This window comes from Leuciscus leuciscus (assembly GCF_965113295.1).
Source record: "Leuciscus leuciscus genome assembly, chromosome: 5".
NCBI lineage: Eukaryota > Metazoa > Chordata > Actinopteri > Cypriniformes > Leuciscidae > Leuciscus > Leuciscus leuciscus.
The window spans coordinates 28,790,658-28,811,581 of NC_138729.1; the positions used below are offsets into that span (position 1 = coordinate 28,790,658).

The window sequence follows — 20,924 nt, forward strand, 5'->3', positions numbered from 1 at the left end:
TTGTATGTATCCACTATTAATAGCCTACAAGTCTGCTGTTTCGTACCAGGTCCGAATGATGATCAAACATATACTGATGAGTTTAATAAAGTTTATTGTGCATAACACAAAAGATGAAGCTTCAGTTTTACTTCAGAAAATCACCGTAGGAGCTGAGTAAACACAGTAAGTTATAAGAAGTTTCGGTAGAGTTGAGGGAGCATTTTCTTTAAAAACAAAATAATTCCACCTCGTCTTCAGCGGCTGCCTCAGATTTCGGGAGTAAATAGAGATAGCTATGTGGATTAATACATCCAGCCACACAACACCTACAACGCTTGGGAGACATTCTCGTCAGTGCAGCAATGGCGGATGTGTACAACTCGCTGTGAACTCGATCAGGGCGGGTCTATGTTAGAACGGCAGTGTTTGTCAACACTCGTGGGTGGGGCCTGTGCTGTAGTGACGTCACTAAAACAGCATTCTGAAAACAGGTCGTTGGGAGACACTGCTGATGATTTATGTGGATTAATAAAAAGGAGTGAGTGGATTTTTATCACTATTGGGTGGTTGTGTACACACACTGCCAACACACATTTATGTCCAAACAGCATGCAAAAGTGAATTTTGCATAATAGGTCCCCTTTAACACTTCATGCCACTTGTTGGAAAATTGCTTGAATTGTTCAGGTTGGGATTATTCTTTTTTTTTCTTTTTTTTTTTTTTTTTGCCGTGTTGACACTTTTGATATGATAGAATCACCACCGTTAGAATACCCCTAGTCTCAGTCCCTGGTATCTTGATATCTTGCCCCAGATATTGTTAAAATGCCTGACAAATTCCTTTACTTCTGTCCTTATCTAAAACATGACGATTCAGGTTGTGAGAAGATTATTCTTTTGAGGTGCTTTAGAAACACTGCATTGTGAGTTTAGCATCAGTTCCTAGTCCTGCGCATATTGTTCAAATCTTGCCTTGTGATCTTGCTGATAAGTAGCTGTAAATGTTATACATTAAAAAGGGACAAAACTCTAGACCACTCTGTATTAAAATTGTCTCATTTCAATGTACCTTGCTGCTTTCACTTCGTAGTCTCAGAGTTGCTAGATTTGCCTGAATTTCTTCATAAATTGATTTTAAAATTGTAAAACTATGGCACAATAATAGATCAACACTGTCCGCTTAAACAAATAGCACACCAACAAACACAATTTCATGTCTTTATTGAACTCATTGTGGAAACATTCACAGTACATGGCAGTGGCAAGGCCAGAAATCTCCAAGTGGGTGGACCTTGGTTTAATAGGGTGGACCTCCATTTTGGTGTATTTTGGGTATATATATATAGTAGTCCATTAAGCATTAAGTGCCCTGACTGCTGGGGAATCCTGGAGAATGACCTATTGAGGGAATCCCCAGCACTGCAATATAAAGGTAAGAAGACTAAACAACTGAGAGAAATAGCCTAAATGTCTACTACCTCAGATTTAATGTTTTATCTGTACATCAGCATCGGGGAATAACATTATAATCTCATTCACGGTAGAGAAAGATGTTTACATGTGCAAAACTAACTGTAAAGACTTAAAGCTGCCGTTGGCAAACATTTTTTTTATCATATTCAGTGAAATTGACACTATAATCCGACAGAACAACATAAATAAGATGGTTTTAGAAAAAAAACCGAGCTTCTAACTCCACCTGGAGCGTGTTATTTGTTTTGCAAAAATCCACCGCTCCCGGATCATCGGGTCCAATCAGCGCAGGGGGGTGTGAGATCTGACTGTCAATCACAGGTCGTGCACACGCCACAGATCCCCCCTCAAGGCCAATTTATACTTCTGCGTCGGGTGCGCGTAGAGGGTACAGCGTAGCATACGCATTGACGTGTACCATACGTCGTACCCTTCGCCGTACCCTGACGCGCACCTCCTCAAAAATGTAACTACGCGTCGCTGCGACGCGGACCGCAAGATCTGTGATTGGTCGGCTGGATAGCATCGCGTTTCCTCCTACGCATTTCCGGAATGATCTTCTGCACTCTGCACCGCCCCCCCCGCCATTTTTAAATTCCGAAGATCAGTGAAGAGCCATGGAAATAGACCAAGTGACCGAGAGATTGCTTGAAGAAGTGCGGAAATACAGCCATCTGTATGTATGGAAGTAGAATAATGTCAAATGTTTTTGAAATAAAAAGCCTGTTGAATTGCACTACTTGAAAAAAAATAGGCATTGCATTAACCATGCTTGCATTTTAATGCATTGTATTTTTAGTGCTTACATTTTTATGGGCTGAAATTCAACATGGTTGAATATTTAAGCTGTGAATATTTCAATTAAAAACATTTCAAACACCTTTTCATTATTAAAAATTCAATAATCCATATTCACCTTTCATATTTCACTTCCAAAATATTCAAACTGTTTAAAAATACAACCAATAATATTCAACAGGCAATTTTCGGTCCATTTTATTTCGCTTTGCAAATTCGCTTCCACAAATTCAGTGGTTCAAATTCGACAGTAAATTCAACATTGACGTCCAGGAACTGCAGGAAAAGCAGTAGATTGCCGAGCATACTCTCCATCTGCTGTTAGTCGACCTCACCAGCAGATGGTGCAAAAGCGCTTGTTGTTGACGAAGACATTCATTCATAAAATGAAAATGATTATCTGTGTCAGTATATGCGGAAAAGATGATAAACACACAAAAGCTGTGTTTATGTTTCATTCAATAACTTCATTGTTACTTTCCCTGTGTATTCTACATGTCATCAGCTTTCTCTACCATGAACGGGATTATAATCGGTTTCCCTCAATACCTCATACTCAAGGATTTCCCTTCCGTTGATACAGTGATATGAAAGACCAATCTTGCACCTTATTAGGGAAGTAGGCTGTAGGCTATTATATAGGCTACAGGCAAGAAGATGGACTCAGAATATGAATTTAACGCGCAAAGTTTCATGCTGAGCGTTTCGTGATATACTGGCATAAAATCAACACATACATATATAGTATGCATACGTGTATTGCATTAGCTTAAACTGTCACAGCACTTGCATATTGTCCTCCTATTGTTAGTTTAACTGTAAATCGCTTTGGATAAAAGCTTCTGCTAAATGACTAAATGTAAAAATTGGCTTGACATTGGACATTCGCACATTTAGGGACCGTCTCTAAAGTTTCATACAACATTGGCATACACGTTTCTAACTTCAATAGCAAACTTAAATTTATTTGAATAAATATCAAAAATCCAAAGGGTGCGCATTATGCCTGACACTACATGAACACTTTACAGTTGGTTTTATGACTGTAAGTCGTTCTATTCAAATGCTATCGGAGTTAGAAACGTGTATACCAAAGTCGTATACACTTTAGAGACGGTCCCTAAATGTTCGAATGTCCAACATCAAGCCATCTGTATGCCAATCTATCACTGGGAAACGCTCAGCATTAAGCTTTGCGCGTTATTCTGAGTCAATCTGCTTGCCTGCGAGTTTGGTCTTTTACATCACTGTAGTCCATTAAGCTACGTTAAGCGTTGTATATGTCCAGCAGGGGAATCCTTAAGTATTGAGGGAAACCCTAATAGCCTGCATGCAGCACATCCACAATATAAAGTTAAGGCTACTAAACAACCAAGAGAAATATATGTCAACCTCAAAAATGTAACATTGGATCTGTATATCCGCATCGGGGAATAACATTATAATCTCGTTCACGGTAGAGAAAGATGCATGTAGGCTACACAGGAAAAGTAACCGTGAAGACACTGAATTTAACATAAAACAGCCGTCATAATAATCACAAATACACTTACATTGCTGTAAATGAGTTTTATGAATGAATGACTTGTTCTAACTGTTGCTGGTCTTCAACACGCGCTTTTGCACCATCTACTGGTGAGGTCGACTAACAGCAGATGGAGAGTATGCTCGGCAATCTACTGCTTTTCCTGCAGTTCCTGGACGTCAATGTTGAATTTACTGTCGAATTTGAACCACTGAATTTGTGGAAGCGAATTTGCAAAGCGAAATAAAATGGACCGAAAATTGCCTGTTGAATATTATTGGTTGTATTTTTAAACAGTTTGAATATTTTGGAAGTGAAATATGAAAGGTGAATATGGATTATTGAATTTTTAATAATGAAAAGGTGTTTGAAATGTTTTTAATTGAAATATTCACAGCTTAAATATTCAACCATGTTGAATTTCAGCCCATAAAAATGTAAGCACTAAAAATACAATGCATTAAAATGCAAGCATGGTTAATGCAATGCCTATTTTTTTTCAAGTAGTGCAATTCAACAGGCTTTTTATTTCAAAAACATTTGACATTATTTTACTTCCATATGTATGACTCCTTCAGTCGCCATTGCTCGTAGAAACCTAAACTCAAAACAGCAGCGAGGAATGTAAACACAGTGGAACTGGAACATTAAAACCCACCCGCGCCAACTAGCGTTTCGGCGGTGTAACTGCAGAGCAACACAGACATTCGCAGAAGTATAAATGCTCACGACGGCGTCGCCTACGTGCGTACACTACGGCGTACACTCGACGCAGAAGTATAAATTGGCCTTCACTCGCGCACGTTAATATCACATGCACACGCCACGCCTGAAGTTCGCCTGGAGATTGCATGAAGCGTGATGGCGGAGAGAAAATCTACTAACAAGCTTCCAATTCCTCGGTTATTGCTATCTATGGATAGATTAGCCAGGGCAGCCTACCTCCGAGTCCATGGTGTTGATAGATGCTGAAGAGACGGACGCGTTCACAGAAAATCAGGTACACACGCACAGTGACGCACTGACGAGCACGACCTCGATGGGAGGGTGCTCGCTGGTAGTGGGGAGGGGCATGAGAGTTGTAAACATTCAACATTTTGGCTAATCGACCCAATCTGCCAGACTTGCCGACTGCAGCTTTAAATGTAAACACAGCTTTTGTGTCTTTATCAGCTTTTCCATATACATACTGGCCCTGATAAACATCACAGAAACGTACCTCTTGCTCCATTTCTGTAAATCCGTTTTTATGAATGAATGAATCTCTCACCCGTTGCTCTAGTCTTCTTCGTCAACACGCGCTTGCACCACCTGCTGGTGAGGTCGACTAACAGCTATGGAGAGTATCAATCGGCAATCTACTGATATTCCTCCCGTTCCCGGATGTCAAATGTTGAATTTTCTGTCGAATTTGAACCACTGAATTTGTGGAAGCGAAATTGTAAAGCGAAATAAAATGGACCTAAAATTGCCTGTCAAATATTATAAGTTGTATTTTTAAACAGAATGAATATTTTGGAAGTGAAATCTGAAAGGTGAATATGGATTATTGAATTTTTTATAATGAAAACGTGTGTGAAATGTTTTGAATTGAAATATTCACAGCTTAAATATACAACCATGTTGAATTTCAGCCCATAAAAATGCAAGACCTAAAAATACAATGCATTAAAATGCAAGCAGGGTTAATGCAAATGCATATTTTTTCAAGTAGTGCAATTCAACAAGCTTTTTTGTTTCAAAAACTTTTGTCATTATTTTACTTCCATACACGCTGCATATAGAAACTCTGGAAAGCGACTCTGGAAAGCTGATCGAGCCGGCGCAAAATAAAAACATTTTTATATATATTTTAAATAATACACTTTACAAATTATACACATCATATTGTATATGATTATTTTACAGTTTTGTTTTATTTCCAGACCATTAGTAGTATATTCTGGCACCTTTCCTGTGTGGGCCAACCATCAATCTGGGTGAGGCAGTGCCACCCTGGCTCTTATGTGGCCTTGCCACTGGTGCATGGTGCAGTGTTGCCCCAAGCCTTACACTATAAAATCACAAATTTCGAGTGTCAGCTGATAAGTCATAAATATCTGGAGCATGTTAACATCTCTGTTGATGTGTCTATGATGCTTTAAACATTCTGTAGATGGATGAAACTAAAGTTCAAAACATGCTTTGGCACAAACTCAAGAGATTGATTGATAACAGCAGACAGACTCAAACTGAAAGAGTTTTGTGAAGAGGAGTGGTTTAAAACTGCTTCTGATCGTTGTACACATCTGATCCACAATTAGGGCCCTTTCACACCTACCTTGTTTGGTCCGGATTTTCAGTTTGGTCCGAATCAAAATTACAGAATCGGGACAGTCCCAAAATCTAAGCTGTTGTCCCGAGTCCCGAAAACTATACTAAAGAAAAATCTTGAGTAGTTATTGTCTGATAAAACATTAAAAACTGTCCGTGGAGGTTGAGTCGTCCTGCAGCCAGCCCCCGCCGTTTATTAGTTTTTTTTTGAAGTTCTACAAAGATACCGCAAGCGCGCCGCAAATTTATATGCATTGATAATCGAGCGCAAGTGGAGCAGCCGCGAGGACAGTGAATGTGCAGGCAGCCAGTTGAAATGAGTGAATTGATTGGTCACTGTGTGCAAAAAAATACTTCGGCCTAATGTCTGATGTCAGGTTACACAAAGCAAATAATCTACACAATTATTTAGTTTTCTTATTTAATGACCAAGTAATTTAGTTGTAATAATAATTTTGGCATAAGGCTTATTAGCGTTGGTTTGAAATTCATTATCTTTTATTATAGGCTATGTAGTCTAATATCATAGTAGGCCTACCTTTTATTCAAACCAAGTGAATTATTTAGTGAAAATTGAAATGGTAAATGTCAATGAAAGAAAATGGGTTTAAATGGGTGTTTAAACTTGTAGGTAGCCTTTAGTGTTTCTTTGCAGGACACACAGACACGCACATCCCCATACCTATTCTTCTCTGAGGAAATTTCACTTCACTGTTTGTCGAGAAAAATGCACTGCCATGAGGTAAAACATTGTTTTGCACTCAGTCAGCTTCCTTGGAAGTATCAAAAGATCAGAATTAGAGGGCAAGCCCAGTCTATGTCCAGATTACTTCACAATAACAAAATATTTCCCCTAACTGTAACTGAGAGAACAAATGAGAGTCCTTGAAGGAACTGTTTTGTTTGAGTTATTATGGATACATTTGCATTAGCGTTTAATGATCTCTTTTACTTTTAAAGTGGTTTCTTACCACTGCTATATAGGACACTAATGGTATGAAAAAAAAATTAGGTTCCACTTTATATTAAAGGGGCACTTCACTGCTGGTAAATGGGCTTTCAATAAAACTTGGCTGCCTATATCCACCTTATTTTTGTAGCAAATTAGCTCTATGAAATATTCTGGTTATAATTGATTATGAATATTTGGATCAGTTAATATAATTAACTTAATGTTGTAAATTAATATTACAATCAATTAACCTGTTTGTGCTGTTAACATTCAGTGTTAATTATTTATTAATTCTAAGAAATGTACATTTCCGGGGGATGGGAAATGTCTTTCTTACTTTACAGTACTACTAAGAGCAAGTAGTCAAGATCAGAGGATTAGAGACTCCAGATATGAGCTTGAGACACGGACAACATTACCTGTGACATGAACAAGATTTTATTAACTAGACTAAACACTTAAAGGCAGGGTCGGCAGTTTTTTTTACACTTTATTTATATACCAATACATAATTCAAATGTAAGTACTCTGAAAAAGAGAGTATAAAAATCGAGTGTCTGTAGTCCTCTCAGGGCGCAATAAACAGCTACTTATTTCCATTCACTCCCACCCCCTCCCTTCTGGGCTCCTTCCAAAGCCACGCCCTCAAAACACATGAACGCGCGATGCTGACCACTCAGCTGGAGGACGCATTTGCCAGCGCCGAGCGGAGAGGAGCGCAGTGCATATAGTGACATCATGTCAGAATCACATGTAATAAAATACCTAACTTTATCATTATGAATATAAACAACTAACATGAGGCTGTTAGTACTCACTATCAAGCTAGCATATCGATACTGGTAAAGTTAAAAATATATTGAGTTTGATTCGGTAATGAGCTAGTAACATAAGGCAAAGCTAAAAACAGGTTGCATTGATGCACGTTTTCCCATTACCATCAGTTACACTGTGATGAAGGTGAATTTCGTGTAAGATTCATAACATATACAGTGTTTTGCATGTAAGAGCTTCCACGATGAAAGCACTGTTGGCTCTGATGAGGACTAACATTACACTCCGGAGACAAGTAGCCTACCTTTCTACCTTACTAGTTCCTTTTTTTTGCCTGGTTTGCCTTCGCTGACTGTATATGCAGGTACTGGGAATTTTGACTGCTCTTTCTCTGCCATAATTGTGATTCTTCCTAGCTTCCGTGCCTCTCTCCGTGCCTCTTCCTCTCCTCGAGTCAAACGGGTGCGCGCATGTGGGCAGCTCCTGTAGCAGCAGGGGTGGTAGCTATGGTTGCGAGGGAGAGTGACAGTCGCCCAGCCAATCATTTCATTCGTTCCGAATGGAAATAAGTAGCTGTGTTTATTGCGCCCTGAGAGGACTACAGACACTCAATTTTTATACTCTCTTTTTCAGATTACTTACATTTTAATTATGTATTGGTATATAAAGAAAGTTTAAACAAATGTGGAAAAAAATTTTGTAGAAAAAACCTGCCGACCCTGCCTTTAAACTACTCTAACATACACATACATACATGCATACAGTTTACCAAGGGAAAGAGAGCTGAAGCTGAAGCTGAAGCGAGGGAAAGCAAGAAGTTAAAGCATTGTTTGAAATTCAGCAGATCAACAGCCTTGAGCAAACCATCAGTTTAGTTCTAACACGCCCTTCTTTAAAAGGGGTAAGGATACTTAATGGATCAAATAATGAGACTGTTCAATACATGCATGTCTCGCCCATTTGAATCAAACTGTCCTGATGCAATTTGTTGAGGCTCCAGTTGATCTTTGCTGATGTTGTCTTGATTAGAGAGAACCAGTGTGAGTCAGAGGATCTTTGGTAAATGGAAAGACAAGGCCGCAGCCTGGCACAAGCTTGAGGGTCCTTAGAAAACTTCTAGTTCAGCATCATCTTCACATCAGGATTCCAGAAAAGGACTAAGAGAGTAAGAGGGCTGATCTTGTGATCAGTGATTTTTAAAGCATGAAGATGTCACACCCTCTGGAGGTGTGTGAGCCAATAAGAAGTTTTCCCTTTGGAGGGAAATTTGTACGACCCATTGTGTTCTAGCTCTTTAATTCGGTGTTTAAGAAAAGAATCTTCAAGATTTTTATAATACTAATCCGTCACAAAGTTAGCAAAATGTAATGTAAATGAACACAAGACGAAGGACGAAGATTGGAGTTTATAGAGACCAAACATGCCACACATATGATTTTGGTAAACCATGGTATGCAATGTCTGAAACATTAACCCAATAGAGTTTACAAGAATACATAGGCCAAACCACATAAAATGAAAATCATGAGATGGGAAAATTAGATACATGTTTATACATTTCTCAAGTGGTTATATATAGAATATATAGGATTAACAGGGTTTATTTCTCCTTCTCAGCGAGAATTAAGTGAGGGTCACAACTCTCTGGAAATTCCTTTTGGGGTCGTACAACTTCTTATCAGACTTAATGTGTCCTGTAACAGTAGGGTGACCATATTCCAGGTCATGTCCGGCCGGGATTTCGAGATCGCCCAAAATATCCGCGATTCGGCTTTTGCTTTCTCGTCGCCATTCATTTTGTTTACATGTACACCTTTTGATTCAGTAGTACTGAATTACTTCCGATTGGTTAATCTGAATGTAGTGTTTACATGAACACTAAACAAGTGATCGGTTGATGTGCGTTCTAGCATTGCTAAGAAAATTCCTGTGTTTTCATCTCGATCGGGATCCGTGTGAATCAGAATGCATGACCTGCAAAGCTGGCACGTACGTGTCAGTGTCAAATAACGTAATAATGTAAACATAATGAATGGTGACTGTAGAAAGCAAAAGCCGAATCCCGGGCATTTTGGGCGATCTCGAAATCCTGGCCAGATATGTCCTGGTTAAACAGGACGTATGGTCACCCTATGTAACAGGACATCGAGTTTTGCCAGTGTGTTAGATTCATTTGTGATGTTAGTTTTGAGGGAAGTTTCATAGACCTTTGTTGGAAGAGTGAGTTTGCTGGATTATTCATTAAATATAATGAATAATTTGTGTCTTGTGTCTAGGTCAATGGCCATGGTGACTGTTCTGCCCTCTGCTGGCTAGGAGCTTTTTGTTGAAGGCTCTTGCATTGTGGCAATGCTGGGTGCCTTCTGGTGCCAGCTTTGGATTCTGGATTTTGCAGTTCAGAATCACTGGGGTCTTACAAACCCTTTGTTGGATAGGCATTGTGTGGGGGCAGACCATAATGCCTAAATGGTGACTTACAATAGGATGGAGGTTTCTGAGGAAAAGGCTCTTGAAGCTGATGTCCTCCATCCCAGGTTCGTTATGAGCTCCGAAGTAAGCTCGTCTGAGTCTGTGGTAGTAAACATAGGGAGTTTCATGCCAAACCTGTTTGGTGTCTAGGGCAGCGATCAGTCCGTTTTTTGACTATGAGAATTCCTTTATGATGGCTTGTTTCAGCTGCTGGTAGTTAGACTGGATGTTTTCTGGCTGCCGAGCCAGAAAGCGTCGCAGCTCTGGGCTGGATGTGATCCAGATCAGATAGAGTCTATCTTGATGGTTCACACTCATCAAAGACTGCAGGTGAAAATCAATGTCTCACAGGTAAGCCTGGACATTGTGGTCTCCTGCAAACTCTGGTTTAAATGCCGGGATGTGTCTGGCCATTCAGTTCTTTGGGTGTTACTACACGTGTCGTTTCAGGATTCGTCTGAATCAATCCTTTTCCTTCTGCGGCTGCAAACTTTCAGGAAACTGTCCGATGACGTGTTAAGCAGAGGGGTTTGTCTCCCCTCTTTGTAACTCTGTGCCTGGCTGGGGAGGTTGCTCTGCTGATTGCAAGTTGGGGAGTGAGATGTCTCTCCTGCTGTGGTTCTTTTTGCAGCAGGTAAGAGTGTCTAGGTTCTCATTGGACCATGTCAAGTTCATCTTTGTTTTGTCCAGCTGCTGGGTCAGTGCTTCAGTTCCAGCTCTGGACACATTCAGTTGACCTTCACAGGCCATGATTCTGGCATCTTTGTCCAAGAGTTCAGAATTTGCTGCTTTTAACTGTGACTCTTTGTGAAAGAGTTCCTTTTTAAGGTCCTCTCTGGCTGTCTTTTCCAACTGCTCTCGTTGTTTAGCAGCTGTCAGAGCCTTTTGAAGCCTGTGGATTTCCTCCTGTGACTCCCTTCTGCCAGGGTCCTTGGGTCTGTCCTGAGCCTCCATCTCTAGCTGGTCTATGCGGCTTTCAGCTTGTGTCAGCTCCTTTTGGGACTCTTTGATCTGGCGTTTGAGGTTGTTTACCTCCTGTTTCAAACCTGTGAGGTTGTGGGCCAGGAAGAAGATAACCTCAGTCAGATATTTGTGGTCATACCTCTGGTTTGAGTCACCTGTCATTAGTTATTTTCCCTCGTTTTCCAGTTGCTTTTGGTTCTGGTGCTGAAGGTTGTCAGCAGCCATGGGTAAAAGGGTGTTTTTCATAACACCTAGCCAGTCCTTTTGGTCTGCCATCTGGGCAGTTAAGGCCCGTACACACCGGGACGAATTTCGCGCGCGATATTCGCCGACGTTTAACGCCTCGTGACTAAACAAAGGGCGCCAATGTGAGTGTGCACACCGACGCGAAAAACGGCACGCGTAAAAGCGTAGTTTTTTTTTAAACGCCTCGGGTTCGTTTTTTTGGTTTGACGCGCCGCGTCAAAAACTATCCGACCAATGAGATTGGCGCTTTTGCTCACGTGTCTGGAGCTTCTGAAATTACAGTAAAACACAACTTGGGGGCGGTCAAACACAAAACGGTCTTGCCGAGCACACATACGTAACAGCGAAGAAGATATACGCCAAGTAGCGTCTACACTGCCCATAGACAGACTGCCTGGAAGAAATGACGAGGAAGATGCAAGGCAAGATGAATGTAGAGCTGCTGGTCTCGTTGGTGTCGGAATAAAGAACTATATGACAAACGCGACAGCGACTACAAAAATCTTGTTAAAAGAGAACTGTTATGGAGTGGTATTGCAGAGTATATACTGTTATGGAGTGGTATTGTATTTCTGTTTTACATTAAGCGCCATCTAATGTCAGGGAATGAATTTGCATGTTCACTCGGCTCATCGTCAGCGAAAATCGCTTGGGTGTGAACACAAAAAACGCGTTGAAAAACGCTGGCGAATAACGCGCGCCGATATTCGTCCCGATATTCGTCCCGGTGTGTACGGGCCTTTAGGCTGAGCATCTGCAACATTTCGGCACACTTGTGGTCAGAGTAAGGGCAAGAGACTAATGCAAGATCAAACAGAATTTAGAGCTAAAGGCAAAGTGAGACAGCTATGTGTATAATGTACAGCTAGGTTTTGCCATGTGTGGTTAACAAATGAAATGTGTAGCCGACTATTACTATCTTAGTTGCAAATAGCAGGATGCTCAGATTTGTGTGGATCTTAGTGGCTTTGCTAAAAGAGCGTAAGCCTAGATTTAATAAATGACTTAAGATGGTTCTTTTGGTCAAATTATTTCTCAGAACTTACTGATAGCATACAACAGGCTTGATCTCTGAACAAATGAAGAAGAGAAAGAAAGAGGAAGAGGAGAGCTTTCCGATTAGATTGTGTCTATTAGTGGTGCTCAAAATTATGCCTTAGCAATAAAGATTAGTCAACATGTATTTGAAAGTTCCCAATAACTTTAAAAATTCTTCACTAGCTAAACAGTTTACATGTAATTAAGTTAAGATTTAATTAACAAAGTATATGCAAATTTAGCTGAACAGTGTTCAGTAAGGAAGGCACCTGAAAAGTGCTGGTGAAATTAAATGAGAAGAATTAAAGTTAAGGAAAGAGCAGGGAAGAATTCAGAAACCAGAAATGGGGTTAAAGGAAAATGGTTTAGATCACTTCACACTGCATACACACAAGCTGTAGTTAAAGGCTTCATGTAAATTATGCTAACAGCTAACTGTTGAAGTTATTAGTTAGCTTAGCCTAAGCTGAAGGGCTGCTAGGTTGGGTTAGCTTAGCCACCAAGGCTGATTTGTTTACAAAATGGCGTCGGAAGGTAACACCAGAGCCCGTCTACGGAGAGCCTTGGCACTTCCTATTAGCCACCATTATATCGATCTTGGTTGCAGTTCCATTAGAATTCCACTGGAGGTGATCGCGGGCGAGTGCAGACTGAATGGGAGTCTATGGGGCTAGACGGCTAAATTTGTCTCTTTCACCTGATTGCCGTTGAGAAATCTCAGATTTTATTGTAGGTTTTGCACGTTCAACATGGGTTATAGGTCGAAAATTGAATGAACGAGTACTTATGTCCTTTCGATCTCTTACAGGTTGAGTTGTTGTTGCCCATAACACACTAGCATTCTGCTAATGAACGATGATTGGTCAGCGAAGGACTGATTACGACCAGAGATGCCGCTTGATGGCATCGTGGCATCCGAAGCGGGACCAGAAACAAACTAAACGAAAACTCTTCTAGCACGTGTATTTACCTGTGTCAGCTGTGTTGTCGATGAGAGAAAAGAAAGTGCAGAGCGCGAAAGCACCAAAGTGACTGAAGGATTGCCGTAAAGCAGTATCTCTGGTCGTACGATGTGTATGACGTCATTGACATTTTAAAAGACTTTTTAAAGCAAATAAGTGACTCTAAAAAATCGAACACCCAGCAATGTGTAATTTCTTTGCATCTCCTTTCGAATACAACATTCAAATTACTAGACAAAAAATTATATCCTGAGAAAAGTGGAATTTGATGGGTATAGCGCCCAAAACCTCGCCTGCGAGCGGCCCCGCATGGACAGAGACGTGTTACAGCAGCCAGTCCAGAAACCGGAAGTAACCAGAGAGTGCCAATTATCTTCCTATTAGACATTCTCTGGTAACACATGTGCTATCTAGAGTTAGCACTTCCTGTGACAAGTCGTTGTCATGGGAACCAATGTACTTCAGAATTTCAGTGAGTGAAACACAGTTTTGATCACCAGGTAGCTATGCTTTTTAGATGCACAGATAAAGTTTAGATGAATGACATCAATCTAACTATAATTTGTAAGGCCTTTACACTGTAAAAAGGGGAGCATTGCCCAAATCTACATTTATATAACACTGTACTGAGATTTCTTAATCAGAAACAGGTTAAGCAATACTGCAATTTAAATTTCTTCAACCAAAGCAGAATAATCAATTCTGGTACAGTTTACATGCCGCTGAGCTGAGATTCCCTCATCAAAACAGACTTACGCTTTAATACTGAAATTGGGGTTTCTTCTCTAAAATCATATTAACCAAGGTGTATTCTGTGAATGTGCGAGACTTCCGATTTATTAGACGCAGGGTTTGAAATTAACACTCACCAAAAATCAACTGTGGCAGGTAACGCTGTCAAATCACTAGCCAATTTGGCGTGTTACTTATTATGTTTACTCACTTTGCTGGGGAAGTTTACTGTGTAAGCCAAATCTGCGCAGATTTTGCGCAAATACTCAACTCGTGAGTCATCATGATAAACAGTGTATTGCGCAGAATCTGCGCATATCTGGCTTACTTGAATATGCACGCCACAACGCAACAAATAACAGCGCGCTTGTTTATTTTAAAAAGCATTTGGTTAACAGAAAAGACATTAATTTCCAACATCCTACTTTTTTTTTTTCAAAAAAAAGTTTTATATTCATATATAAACACCCCAAATGTTTATTCATTGATGTCAAAGCCTTCTTTTAAGTCTTTTAAGCCTTCAAACAAAATCTGTTTGTGGCGGGCAGTGTTGATATGTGAACCAATGTATGGGAAACACTGTAATATAATTTGACTGCTAGTATCAATTATAGTTAACGGCCCTCTGAAATCAAAATTTAAGTTTTTTAGCTTTTTGGATGAATATGTTAGGCTTAAGGTTATGAATAAGCTGGTGTGTTCCAAACCAATGACAAAATTCGCATTTAGGAGATAAGCATTCCAAAAATACAGTCCCTCACTTCCGCTAAAATGGATCACGGATTTTTATGACATCACCGTGGACTTCAGCTTCTCATCACATCTTCTGTCCAATCAAATGTTGTCTAGAATCTAAAGCGTCCCGCCCCCTATGCTATAAATACCACCTGGTCAAAGCAACCGTTGACATGTCGCGGAGCAATATGGGTTTTTGCCAGGGTCGATATTGTCCACACCACTTTTTGAAATAACTCGCGGCACTGATGTACCTAATACAGATCTCCAGTTAACTAGCAGGGCATTCATTTCGTTCGTTTGTCAAATAAGAGGCGTTCTAACGCTGAACGTTTTATTTTTATTTTTTTATCAAGCTGCTGAGCTCCTTGCCTGCGATCAGTTGCATCGAAACAGTGTTCTCTTGTGGCTCGCGCAGTGCGCACAGTCTTCAATCGGCACTTCAATCTATCGCCGTCTTCACTCAGCGCTTCAGTCTATCACCGTTGCGGAGACTCTATTTGTTCCGGTGAAATCACAAAACAAAATGCACACAAACGTGTCCCTGCTTGATATACAACCACTGATTAACATATTCGGTTTTGATGAGGAAAAAAAAACTATACGAGTGCGGATTAGATCCCAGAACCTCTGACACGCTTGGCAAAAGTTCTGCCACTAGACCATGAAAGTACAGAAGTTACTGTCGCAGATCTATGGATTTATTCACGTGAAAATTCTCGGCACTAACAATATATATTATATATTGTACATGTATGTCTCTGCATTGTATAGCAACCTCCTCCCCCCGACACCCCACACACCACACTGTCCCACCCACTTTTTAAAACAAAATTATGCCACTGGTTGGAGATGAGTGTTCCGTTTTCCAACTGTACATTGGTTAGGAATGAAATGGCTAGAATTTATTCACACCTCTACAATTGAATCCAACGTATCATCAGTGCTTGGATTCGCTTCTGTGGTGCTGTCATGTATGACTTGCAGTCTGTAAAGTAAATTTAAACGCTATTGGCTATTTGAAAAGGGGGAGGAGGATAATTGATCCCCTGGATAATGCTACAAATGATGATCTTATAGAACATGATGAATCGCTGTGTCTGTTATCCCATAATTGGCTTTTTCTTTTTTCAGTTTTTTCTTCTTTCTTTTTTTTACATAGTCTTGATTTAACGGACATTGATATAAGACATACTGCAAAACCAGTTTACTGTCAAGCTGTTAATTCCTGTTGTTATTTACTGTCCAACATTCCAAATTTTTCTTATGCATGTCCTTAATTTAATTTCATATGTTGGTATTAATTCAGTGTATATAATGCTTCAACTAAAAATTATTTCAACCCAAACTGACATGGTTTATAGTAAGAAAGTGGTAGACTTAAACAAAGTCTGTCAAATAAACTGTTAAAAGGATTTGATGATCACTAGTCTAGTGATTGTACATTATTCTGTGTTGTCATCATTCAGGTTGGATTTCAGCCTAATTTATAAAAAATTTTAACAAAGCAGCTGATATTGCGATAGCGAGAATCTAGTGGACTGCCGAGTCGCTTTTGCCCCAAAATGGCGGAAGCGTAGCGCTGCTGCTGGCCTCTGGTGTTGCAGTTGAACGGTCTATTGGCTTTCACTTCTTGTCAATATAAGTTCTTTGGTATCACTTACAGCTGTGCCCTCACACAGTGCAACAGTGAAAAGGGACCCTCTCAAACAGTGTTGCGCCGCTTTCCGAACGTATACACGTATGAGAGCGACATACACCGGTATATAAAAAATTCATATCATAACAAAAATAAACACCAGTATTCGGTACGAACCGATATACAGCCCAGCACTATTAGCCGCTATAGGGAAATAATTAGAAGATTATATTAAAGTGCAGTAATCTGTAAAACTGTTTGCCCCACAAAACAGCCTAATTATAATTGAGACAATACATTAAAATAATATGGCAAGAAATACCAGTTTGCAATATCAAGCAGCATAACAAGCCATTTTTTACAGCTAAAAATAATTGGAAGCGAATGACACCGAAGCCAGGCACATTAAAATTACAAACCTGAAAAATAAGGTGAATATAGTAACAAGACAAAAAAATAATGAAATCTGTGCTACCTGACTAGAGAAACAAGAGGAAAAAATGTTTTTGCCTTCCCTTTTGCCAAAAAACTTCAATGCATTTTACATGTTGCAGTCCAAGGCCTCTCCCACCAGTCTGCAATGGAAATGCTTGACCAGAGTATAAAGCGCCTTGCTTTAGTAGGAAATACTTCTTAGCAAACTTTCAATCATAATTGTCAACTTGTATCAAGTGTGGGTATCTGCAGGTTGGAGAAATGGGCGTGACGAAGGTTGCGGCGTGGAGAAAGGTCTTTATCATTGGTTGCAAAAGCTGTCTGTCAGGATGTAGGGTAGGGTTAGGGGTTAGTTTCTGTTGTAGCAGTTCACCTTTCGGCACGCCCATTACTCCTACAGCTATCCTTGTCTCACTTGTATTGTTCCTGGGTGCAAGAGTTCAAAGAGTAAACATTTAGAGGGAGTGATTTATTGTCGGTTTCCAGTTAAGGATCCAGCGAAGGCTGCAAAGAATCGTAAATATATAGAGAATGCCGCAACGGAAAATCTGAAAAACCTCTGTTTGTAGTCAACATTTCAAACTGGATGACCACAAACACAGTGTTGTAGGCCAAATGGAGGGGAAAAACTGAAAGAAACTACCATTCTGTCGTTTCTTCCCAACCCCCAAAGCAAAACGCTGTCGCATACAGGTTAAAAAGCTGTTGCCATTTTTGACTTAATGCTGTTTAAAGAGTAGATAAAATACGATACAGTGATAAACCTATTTGGTGATGTATTGCGGGGACATTACAATGTATCATTATATCCTGGGTTTTTAACTTTGTGTGTGAGGAAGTGTAGGCTGTGTGATGATGTCAAAATTTGAATTGGACAAATTTACGATTGCGCCCTCAAATGCATATGCAATAAGATCAGCCGCAAAAATAGCCCTGTCAAAACCTTTTCAGCGCTATTTTTTTCACTGTGTTTCTTTAGTAAATCCTGACGGTAGTTTTTTAATGCCAAAAGAGGGTTTACCCGAATCCCACCTCAGTAGCAGCAAATGTTTTGCAATAGAGGGTATGCGCATGATGGGAAAGAGCTGTGTGATTGTCTGTACAAGTAAATTCAACAAGAAATCGGAGCCATCTTTTTACAGAAAAGAGAAGCAAATGGAGCACTGCAATTCATAGAAACAACTGGAATCCAGATTGAACTCGTCTGCCTGACGGTAATAGCTGACAGGTATCCAGATAACTTTATAAGTTTCTACAAACAGGCCAAATATCCTTTTATGTCCTCGTCACTTAAAATTCGCCAACAAATCTAGTCTTGAAGTAAGACCAAGTGTCAAGTCAAATTTATTTTGTGTTGCCTAGCAGATAAAGCGTTCACAGGCTTAGCTTTATGTATTTCCCCGGTGTCGAAATCAGGTACTTTTCAAGAAACCCGAATCCTGGCTACATGTCAGTGTCCATGGACCACTGGTTCTTTGGTAGGTTGTGAGGATCATTGTCACTTCCCTTAATTTATGCAGATAATCATTTGTTTTACTCCCGTTTTCACAGTTGCCCCTATTAAAATTTTGCAGGATATTTTGCCACTTAATCTGGCTGAAAACTCCCGTTTTCACAGTTGCCCCTATTAAAATGTTGCAGGATATTTTGCCACTCAATCTGGCTGAGGGAGCGTGTCCCAACGGGAAAATTATGTCGGTGCATACACTTTATACAACATGAACATAAGTGCATATACCTAACAATTTGTGGTTGTTTTTTGATGTAAGTACATAGTAGTTAAAGACACCTAACATGAACGGTGAAAGATAGGGTTCACCACACAATAGAATTCCTGTACACCTCGACACACACCTGTTCACAACCAATCATCCAATCGCATACAGTACATGCAAGTCGTCCTGGAAACATTTCTGTCATTGCCAGTTGATCTATTTTGAATGAGGCAATTCATTTACTGCAGCTACGTGATTTGACCAAGAAGAAAGATGAATATCTTCCCTGTTCTTGAGATCTTGTTTATCTTAATTTTATGTCATCACTGTATGAATTCCAGGACTGTTATGGGAATCGTCTAGAGAATTTGCTCCCCCTCTTTGCTCTGACAAGTGTAGGCGATGCCAGGCTGATAATTCTATTTTTGTTTTGTCTATTATATGATGTCTTGCTCTCTTCTTCAAAAAGGAGAGTTGTATTGCTTTCCTGAATCAAGCATCTGCTTAATAAAACGGTTAAACATTCACAGCCATTGGTTTTAACTTTCAATTGAAATGAATTGATTTAAAACAGTGAGGAGTGTTTGTGACTCAGAGAAAAAGAAAAGTCATGGTTGAGCTAGAATAATGAGTTGCCTTCCAAGTAAAGAGAGAGTGAATCAATAAAGGAATCAGTTTGGATCAGACAGGTTTCCAGCTTTCCACATAAAAGGGAAATCAGGAAAAGAAACGATTTGTGTGTGTGACTAGCAGAGCCTGAAACTTTTCTGGTATCGGGTATACCTAAATCTGTTCTTAAGATGCGATTGGACAAAGAACATAAACAGATTATTATTGTGCTAATGTGTAGGAGTCTGTCTGATTGGCATATAAAGCAACATCACTTTTTTTATGTGAAATGGATCATGCCATGATAATAAAACTGGTGAGGGATGAATTTTTTTTTTTTTTTTTATTCAATTTGTGGCTGTCTCCACAAATGGTTGAACAGAAAACACTACAGAAATGGTAGATAAAAAAGTGTATAAATTTTGCAATCAGAACTTATGTCGGTACAAAATTAATAAGTACAGTTTATTTCATATAAAGCAAAAAAAATAAAGCAGTTTATACACATTGATATGTATTTTTTGGTCATTTGGCACCTTTTGGTCTAGACTATGTCATTCCAGCCATTCAGTTTGGAAGTGGTGATATCAGTCAGCACGTGCACTTTTTTTTTTTGTGCAACGTGCATCAGAAAGTCTGTCAACGTGAGTGTGGGTACTTTATCTGGGACAGTAAATCCATCCCTTATCTCAAACTAGACCATTAACTGTATTTCAGATGTTAAAGGCTGAAAAAATGTGTCACAGATCTGATCTTCTGGCTCCCTGTGTTTCCCATTTCAGTACAAGTGTCAAAGTGCTCGAAGAAACTCAAGTGGCAACGACAATGATTGTGAGGTGAGACTTTGTGTGTGTGACTGTCTGCATGTCTCTGCTTGAGTGTCACTGTTGTATTGGGTTTCCACAGTCATGAAAAACATGACTTATTATTCACAGCCAAAAAACAACTCATTCACTCATATTTTAAGAAATGCATAAAATAGTAAGGTTGCATGTTTCCTTCAAATTCAATGGTTAAAATCTCTTGTAAGCATCTTGTCTAGACTTCAAAATCATAAGACAGACTAGTTTTAGTATACATTTGTTTCATTGCCCATATGGCTGATTGCAACATAGGCATATAAAGTTAACGAATTTCCATATTCCTTAAGCACTGTCATAACCAGTTTTTTGAAGAAAATATTTCATTCTTTATCCACCACAGAAATATATATAGTCATCAATAGCTACGTTTACATGGAGACCTTTTGTTTCAATCGGAACTAATTCATTCTGATTGATGAATCCAAACATAGTGTTTACATGAACGCTAAATAATGTGATTCATTTCTCTGGTTATGCTCAGCTTTTCATAATATTTCATCAGCTGCAAATCTGCTCTTTTATCAGTGCAGTCAGTAAAGTTTATAGGAAATTCATTGGAAACCTTGGTTTTGTACCCCTGTCTGACTCTGTAAAAGTACAATATAACATTCACAAAGTTCATGAAGGAAGGAAACATCTGTGTAAAACCGGCCATCTCAGTCAGAAGAAACTGAATCCATTTCATAATTCAGGATTGTTTT

The 20,924-nt window shown here is 39.5% G+C and overlaps 1 protein-coding gene across 8 annotated transcripts in view; it reads left to right on the forward strand.

Moving 5' to 3' along the window:
* The window catches only part of lrch2 (leucine-rich repeats and calponin homology (CH) domain containing 2), a 103,576-nt gene that overhangs the window by 72,518 nt on the left and 10,134 nt on the right, over positions 1-20,924 (forward strand). For all 8 annotated transcript variants that reach the window (XM_082169139.1, XM_082169140.1, XM_082169141.1 and 5 more), the window contains one exon: positions 20,143-20,196. In XM_082169139.1, the coding sequence (XP_082025265.1) occupies positions 20,143-20,196 (54 nt within the window). The remainder of the gene's footprint in view (positions 1-20,142; positions 20,197-20,924) is intronic.